The sequence below is a fragment of the Poecilia reticulata genome, linkage group LG3, assembly GCF_000633615.1.
Source record: "Poecilia reticulata strain Guanapo linkage group LG3, Guppy_female_1.0+MT, whole genome shotgun sequence".
NCBI lineage: Eukaryota > Metazoa > Chordata > Actinopteri > Cyprinodontiformes > Poeciliidae > Poecilia > Poecilia reticulata.
This window is the reverse complement of record NC_024333.1, coordinates 75,031-83,586: the sequence shown is the minus strand read 5'-3', so window position 1 is coordinate 83,586 and position 8,556 is coordinate 75,031. Positions and strand designations below refer to the sequence as shown.

General features: G+C 41.3%; 1 protein-coding gene across 5 annotated transcripts in view; it reads left to right on the top strand.

Annotated features, from left to right (window-relative positions):
- Positions 1–8,556, top strand: part of ano1a (anoctamin 1, calcium activated chloride channel a) — a 101,927-nt gene that overhangs the window by 63,104 nt on the left and 30,267 nt on the right. For 3 of the 5 annotated variants that reach the window (XR_001776433.1, XM_008404984.2, XM_008404982.2), the window contains exons 9-13: positions 730–771; positions 2,105–2,169; positions 2,512–2,646; positions 4,875–5,035; positions 6,246–6,331. Coding sequence is in view for 4 of the 5 variants with exons in the window: in XM_008404984.2 (XP_008403206.1) it covers positions 730–771; positions 2,105–2,169; positions 2,512–2,646; positions 4,875–5,035; positions 6,246–6,331 (489 nt within the window). In the remaining variant the exon portion in view is untranslated. The remainder of the gene's footprint in view (positions 1–729; positions 772–2,104; positions 2,170–2,511; positions 2,647–4,874; positions 5,036–6,245; positions 6,332–8,556) is intronic. The other 2 variants (XM_008404983.2, XM_008404985.2) reach the window with 2 other exon arrangements.

Here is an 8,556-nt window from a genome sequence, read left to right as displayed (position 1 = left end):
GATACTGAGTGACTACCTTATACACACTTATACACAAACTGTTGGTTTTTGTGAATTATGAGGACTAGTCTGAAAATTTGACAGAGCATCCTCCTGACCTTCTTTTCATTGAATTCAATGCAAACGGTGTGGGGACTAGGTTTTTGGTCCCCACAAAAAATTTGGTACCCACACCGTGAGTGTGCTGTCTTGCTTTGGTCCCCTCTATGTAGCAAAGACAAACACACACACACACACACACACACACACACACACACACACAACTTCCTGCATCCTGATTCTTTCAAACTTGATTCCTTTCAAGCCGTGTGCAGACATATGCAGACTTGTCTTGCAGTGCTGAATAACTCCTGATATCTGAACAAGCAAAGTGTCTTCATTCTATTGAACTCAGTCTCTTCAGTGTTCTTTTACTTCAGTACTGGAATAAGCCAGATCAGACAAAGAAAAACTTAAACGTTAAAATTTTCTTTTCATTTGTTCAGGTCTTTAACATCATTACCTACATACGACTGTAGGTAATGATGTTTAAGATTTTAAACTGTACTGCTGTTTCTTTAAGTTTTTATTTATTTCTATAATTGTGGTGCTATTACAAAAGTGGTTTTAAGTGAATGTAATATGATGATTATGGTTTTTGGATTGTGCAGCAGTCAGTTCCTGCAGCAAAGACAAATTTTCTTCTTGTATAATGAAGGTTAGTAAACACACACTCCACTTGTCTTACAGGGAGACATTGATGGGGTTACTGCAGAGCCTAATGACAGGAAGGTAAGTGGAGCTACTCTATTAGTTAATCTAAACCCAGCTGTAACCATACTAATACCATTCTGCCATGGAAACCCTGCTAACAGCAGCCTGTATGAGTTGGTCCACATAAACCATGTCAGAGATTTTTTTTTAAGAAGATCATTTTGAACTTGTCATCCGTACACCTGGGATTTAAGAGCAGAATCAACATATCTCTCATGGAATATCACCAAGTTGGACATTTTGTGCTTTATCTCTTGCCGTCTAAGTCCTTGACATTTAACATCAGATCAGCCAGCATCTCCTACCAGGATGGAGTTAGTTTATTCCTGATTGATTTCCTGAGACCAAGCTGATGAGGAATGAAACTCCAGATCGTTGTTCGGCACAATGCAATGTGCCATCTGGACATGTCTGAGTCTGTTCCTCCTCCTATGCAGTTAGAAATCAGAGTGCATGCTTTTGAAGTCACATCCATCCTTGCTTACACTCTACATCCATAATTATATTGTGGGATGTGAGTCACTAAGGCAACAGCTTAATAAGCCCTCTTATGTTCTGGAAGATCAGAAAAGCGACTCTAGTTGGCTTCATTCTCTCATGGACCTTTAGATGGAGAGTGGGAACAAAAGTGTGGAGAGTTCTTGTTAGCTGAGTGTCGCACTCAGCCTGCCATCTAGGCTCTTCACTAGGCAGCTGTGCTCATAAAACGACTTCATTTGTTGCTTTTTGCGTTGCTGGTAGATGGAGTGTGTAATTACAGTATATATGAAAATATCCCACTGGCCCCTCCAAGTGATTTGTGATATTCGCCTACCAGTAGTGGGATCAGAACATGTACACAGACTGCTGCCGCTGCCAGCTGCTCTCTTCTATTCAGCATGAGGACAGGATGGAGTTCTGCAGGATTCTTGTGTTAGGATGTTTTACTGAAGCTTCCATCAGAGCGTGATGAGGGCTGCTCTGATGCATTCAGGTCAGAACTCGGTAGCTCACTGTTTCAACCCTACAGGTACCACCCAAGGTTAAGTACTATAACTTGTGAATCAATTATCAGTTGTAATGATTACTAGGATGAAATTAGTTATGATTATTAATACATTTTAGAAATAAAATGTCTGTAAAATCCATGCAGAAATGTAGACCAAGACCAGAAAGACTGTACAAGATCAAAACAAAGTCACTCACATCCGTTTGGATGGACACGTTTGCAGGTTTTATTGTTTTTGCTAACAAATATGTTCAAGAAATGATCTTTGTGCTTTTTTGCCATCCAGTTCTTTATTTGGTCTGCTCAACTCTTCACATTTGTAGAAACCTGACAGTAATCACTGACTCTGGCTTCTCTTCACAGTTATTGTTCGAGGAATGGGCCAGCTACAGTGTTTTCTACAAGTATCAGCCTATTGGACTGATCAGGTCAGAACCTTCTGAATAAACCCATTAAGTACTGGATCATGTCCGTGTAAGCTCAGGTTTTCTGTAAACATACTGACCTCTGTTCACTGATTGGACCAATGAGTCAGGACCAGATCTGATGGGAGTCTCCAATTATTTATGGAGCTGAAAAAATGCCAGACTGTAGTACCAGTCTGACCTGTTACACGTAGTGACAAAGCTGTTCCAGTCAGAGACATGTTGAGTCACCTAAAAATGGTTGTTGGATTGCAAAAAAAAATGAAAAGGACACATTTTTTATATCTGACTTTCTGAAGTCGCAGATGACCTTAGGCCTTTAAGCATTTGTGTTTCTTCCAACAGGAAGTACTTTGGAGAAAAAGTTGGTCTCTACTTCGCCTGGTTAGGAGTTTATACCCAGATGCTCATCCCAGCTGCCATCGTTGGAGTCATTGTGTTCCTTTACGGCTGTGCCACAGTTGATGATAATATACCTAGGTACACAGCACAGGCATAAAATATTGTATTAATGTTAAAAACACTTTGCCGATCTTGCATTTAGTCAACTTTCATTGTTTGTTCTTCATTCATATAATCCATTCCTTCAACCAATGGTGATTAAAAACTTCCAGAATGTAACTTTTTCATATTGTTGGCCTTAGTTCATTAGTTCTAAGGAAGTGATTTCCAGTCTCAAGCGGTGTCTCTGTCCCTCATGTTAAGGTGTGGCTATGCAAAGAAAGCTGACTCGGTGAAAACATCTTGCAGAGTAGAGCTTAGCCCTGGAAAAATATGGAGCTCAGCTCTGTGGTTTGTTACCACACAGTCACTCGCTAACATGCATGACCAGAGCATGTTGGCTAATGTTGGGCAATGCTGTGCAGTGGCCTTAATGGGAGAATTAAGGCTTCAGAAAACGCAAACAGTGAGGGAGCTCATGTAGGGCTGGGAGGGTGTGTTCAAATAAGATGCAATAATTTTTCTCAGGCCTCCTGTGTCACAATTCCTGAGCAGCTGTGTTCATACCGTTTACCGCTGGCTCTGTGATGGATCCTGTACGTCTCTTTTTCTTTTTAAAAAAATGGTACTTAAAAATGTGATTCTGTGACAGTACTAAAATTTCCCATACTCTTTGAAGGCAACACAAGCAAAAGCAGCATAATGTGTATAACATATTGGTGTTCTAACTATCTGTGTTACCCATATGGTAGGAAAATCTGTCGAGGTAGCACAGATACCGGTACTGATCACATGACACCATCAATGCCATGTGCACCACAGTGACGCACAGAGTGACAGGTTCATGGATTTGAGATATGGAGCAATTTATCAAGAAAAAAAAGACAGAACAAAAGTGAGAAAAATCAGAAAGAAACAATGACTTCTCAGAGTTTAAATTGACGATATTTATCATGGTTGTAATAAATGTGCATCAGACCCATTGTGTTTAGCCTTTGAGTGACTTTTAATTTAGTGCTTCATATTCAAAATATTCAAAGGTATTAATGTTTGAATTTTAGTATTTAAATTAAATGCCTTCTTAAGACTGCTGAGTAGGGGTGTAACCAGGAAGTTTTTAAAGAGGACACCACAACCCGCAATTAAATACATCCAAATCTGAGACACACAAGTAAATTGTCCCACATGTTTTAAAAATGTCCTGCTTGAGACATTTTTAAAACACTCATCTCACCCAGTTTGGCAGAGGGAGCTCATACATTTTCTGCATGAATGACTTTTTACTACACTTAAACATTGTTCTGTTCTTACTGACATATGAAAGAGTTGATACAAAAGAGTACAGGGCACACCCAAAGACACTTAAAAATAAAAACCTTATTAAAAATAAAAACCTTAGGGACTAGGAAAAAAGCGGTTTCTTTATATCACTATAATGTACTGTGAAGCTAATCTTGAAATTGCTGTTAGGCTCTTTACAGTGATGATGAGCATAATTTGGCTCGTAATGCTGAACTGGTTCGCCACCCCAGTTTCCAGTTAGAGACTGGTTCCATGCAAACATTAAGACTTTTTATCCTCCCTTAAGCAGAGGACCACACCTGCTATAAATAACCATTAATGTTTCATGTGAGAAGAAACATCAGTTTGATTTTTAGGTTTCATTCACACCAGACCTCTTTAGGTTGCATTAATCAGACTCTAGTTTGTTTATTTAGAAAGTCTGGTTCATTTGGAAAGGTGAGAATGTGTTAATGATTTCTGATTGTTTATTATGGGCTACAAAACCTTGATCTCGGCTCAGTGGAAGTGAACTGTGGTGTGGGTCAAATGCATATTTGAACACCAAGCAGAAGTGGACTACAGAGCAGGGCATTCTGGGTAAATACAACCAAAATGAACACATGAGTCTAGCACTAGCGGGAGAAATGACTCATGGTCTTTTACCACAGACAAAAGAGAAAACCTCCAACCACTAAAATATGATGCCACTCTACATTTTGTGAACAGTGTCTTCTTCTGAGGTGTTCATGTGGTTTCCTTCAATGGTTCTTGGTGCGGTGCCCCTGCAGGCGAGGGTAAAGAGAACCACAGCAGCTGGAAATGGAACAAATGTTGCAGCTTTGGTCTCCGATCAAATGGAGTCTATGAAGTGTAAAGACAGCATTAACAAAACCTCTCCTCCCTCACCACTGTCCCCTCAGTGTTAATGAAGCAGACCCTTCTGATGACCATTCAGTAATCCAGGTTCTCTGTCTGTCTGTCAGCATGGAGATCTGTGATCCCAGGAACAACATCACCATGTGTCCGCTGTGTGACAGTGTCTGCAGTTACTGGAAGCTGGAGACGGCGTGTGGCACAGCCAGAGCCAGCCACCTGTTTGACAACCCAGCAACAGTCTTCTTCTCCATCTTCATGGCTCTTTGGGGTAAGTGTGCACAGATAAATGGTGCAAATTATAACTCATCTGCATCCGCAGGCATGTTGTCAAACAAAATCTTTTTTTTTTTTCTACCATTCAAGGTAAGATTAGAAAGGACTTTTAGCTGCAACTTGAATCCTGATTAGGAGAAATTTCCGAAACAAATCCATAAGGCCAACACACAGACTGCCCTCCTCTGATGTCCTGCCAAATCTCCCAGCCATCTGTCGGCAGCAGGGCTTCAGACTGCAAAGTGTTGAAGCTGGTGTCTGACAGTGTCTCAGCACTGCAGCAATCTGGAGCTGGCCTCTCGCTCCAGATTAATAATGCAGCTACATAACAAAACCTCCATCTGATCTTTACACTTAAACTTCAGCAAATGTGTGAATAAATCAGAACAGAACTGGAGCTCCAGTTGGACGTGGTGATGAACCTCAAATTAAGTTCGCTGGGAAATTGCAATATTGACAAAAATGGTTTTGTGGGGGGATGCAGGGGGTTTTAGGTCAGACGTCCAGACATCTGAAAAATGCATACATATTCTCAGTGTTCGGGTCAAAATGAATTTTAAGAAATGACAGCTGGATGAACCACCAAAGAACTCTTCTTTAGTGTCATTTCACTCAGCTTAAAAATCTGTTTCAGTTGGAAGACAGATTTACACAGTCTGTGTTTATCATGACAGTAACATGTCCTTCACATGTGGTTGATATCCATCCATCCATCCATTTTCTAACACCCTTGTCCCTTAGTGGGGTCGGGAGGGTTGCTGGTGCTTATCTGCAGCTAACGTTCCGGGCGAGAGGCGGGGTCACCCTGGACAGGTTGCCAGTCTGTCGCAGGGCAACACAGAGACACACAAGACAAACAACCATGCACACACACACTCACACCTAGGGACAATTTAGACAGGCCAATTAACGTAACAGTCATGTTTTTGGACTGTGGGAGGAAGCCGGAGTACCCGGAGAAAACCCACGCATGCACAGGGAGAACATGCAAACTCCATGCAGAAAGACCGGGGCTGGGAATCGAACCCAGAACCTTCTTGCTGCAAGGCAACAGCTCTACCAACTGTGCCACTGTGCAGCCCATGTGGTTGATATACTTGCTGTAAAAACTCAGATTTATGTTCAGAATGCTGATAATGTTCTGATGTTCAGCTGCAGAGAAGTATGTGTAGTGACTGCGTTTGTGTTGCTGCTCGCCTCTGCAGCTGTTCTCTTCATGGAGCACTGGAAGAGGCGTCAGATGCGACTCAACTACGTCTGGGACCTGACAGATTACGGAATGGAAGAGGAGGTGAGATTACCCGGAGAAAACACTGACCTGTCCTACATGATGAGGGAAATTCATACAAATGGCTGAAAACATTAGCCTTTTTTATGGAAAATAGAATTGAAAGATATCGCTTTAAGTCTGTCAAAGAATTTCTATTAATAAAAACCAAAAATTGTCACATTTTAACAAATGATGACTCTTTCGACCCTTGAATAAAATTTGATATAAACTTATGAAATAAAAGCATGACAACCACTCATTTTCTGTTAAATCAATTTTCCTGTTTAATAAATGGCTTTAAATTCATTCTCAAGGTTCTTTAACCAATTAGAGTCAGCCTTTACTCTGTTGTTACTAATTGTGATAACTAATTGTGATAACATGAACTGGCAAACTGGAAGGACATGAGACAGGAGGTCAGAACTGTCTGCCTGATAACTTCAACTTGAATGGAAATGTTTTAATATATTCATGCTTATAAATACATGACACATTTTTTTAATGTTCTCATAAAAGTTTAAATAAATCTTAATATTAGGATAAATGAATTGGTGTCAGTAGAAACTCTAAGAATGCCCAGCAGTAAATTTCTCTAGACATGTTCTGACATGAAGAGTCAAACTGACTCTTTTTTTTCAACATGAAAACCTGCAGAAATCTTTATGAAAACCTGCAAGATATTAATGTAGATTGTTTTCAAAGCAGTAACAAGATGTTTGAGTTCTGACGGGTGAAAATATCACTCCTTTGTAAATGTTCTGTTAGTGTTCTGTAAATACTCAGTGATGTTCTGGCTCAGTTTGTGCCATCAGCGCTGGATTTTCTGTGTCTAGCAGAGGCAGAGGCCAGTCTCTGTTGCTGGTGAAGAACTTTAGAACAGTTTCATCTGCAGACACTGACCTGTGATTCTGTGTGTGTGTGTGTGGGGGTGTGTGTGTGTGTGTGTGTGTGTGTGTGTGTGTGTGTGTGTGTGTGTGTGTGTGTGTTGTAATTCACAGGAGCACTATAAGGTTTGGATCTGATTCCCTTCATTTCCTTTTAATCTGTGCTTCTTTGTAAGCAGCTGCTGATGCCTAACTCCCATCTGGCCCCCTGGAGCCTAAACGTCTGCCTGGCCTGGCCCCTGTTTTTTGTCCCTGTAGAGTTTCAGCCGTTGCTCCTGGCTGTTCCTCTGAGACTCTCGCTGTAGCTGGGCTTCTTGCTGCTGACGACTCTGTGCAGACTCTTGCACATGTGCCTTTTTCCTTCATTTTGGTTTTTAGATCAACAATTTCTCAAATGCCTCAAATGACCAGAAAGGTATCATGGAACCAGCTGTATCATTTTTAGGTTCTTGTGTTGGATTTCTGCAGGTTATTTTAGTCATCCAGAGGAAGTCATGATGAGTAAAGCACTGCTGGCTCACATAGAACCACATGTTGGATCCTAATGAGGAATTCCACAAAATTCTAAGTCTGGTTGTTCCGCTTCCCTTTCCAGGTTTGTCATGGGTGCCACCGAATAATGACCAAGCCGATGACATTTATTGACAACAGGGTTGATGATTTTATTTTATCCGACCAAATACCTAAAATTAAAGTTGTGTAGTCATCCCATGTTGGTGAACAACAGTGCTTATGTGGTAAGAATGTCCAACATCTGCTTCCACCTTTAAACAAAAAAACCAAAAGTCGCAGTAATCAGAAGCGACAGTTGGAGATGGAAAAGACCAGGCAAACATCCAACTTAAACAGAGCCTACGTTTTACTTCCATCCTCTAAGCTGCTGGAACACTGTTATCAACCTTGCCATGGACGTTGACGCTGACAGTGAAAATCACAGATCAAATCTCAGATCAATAATGTTGCATTAAAGCTGCAGTATGTACCGTATTTTCCGCACTGTCTGCTTTTGAGGAAATTGAAGGTTTTTAGGTGCGCCTTATAATCCGGTGCGCCTTATACCAATATTAAGCCACAACTGGTCTAGCAATTACGGTAAGCAGCTGCCGACTTCATTTTCGCCCATAGAAGAAGCGCGCGGTGCATGCTGGGATAGCTGTCAGAACGCTGGTTTGTAATCTATTAATAAAGTTTGACCTATCTACCTACCGACCGTCTAGAATAGCGGTTCTCAACGTGGGCGGTACCGCCCCCCAGGGGGCGTTCAGAGGACGGCAGGGGGCGCTGGCGGACATTTTTACAAAAGGGGGGCGCTGGGATGCCTTTGGGGGGCGTTTGGTCGAAGGTAAACTTTACACCTTAAAT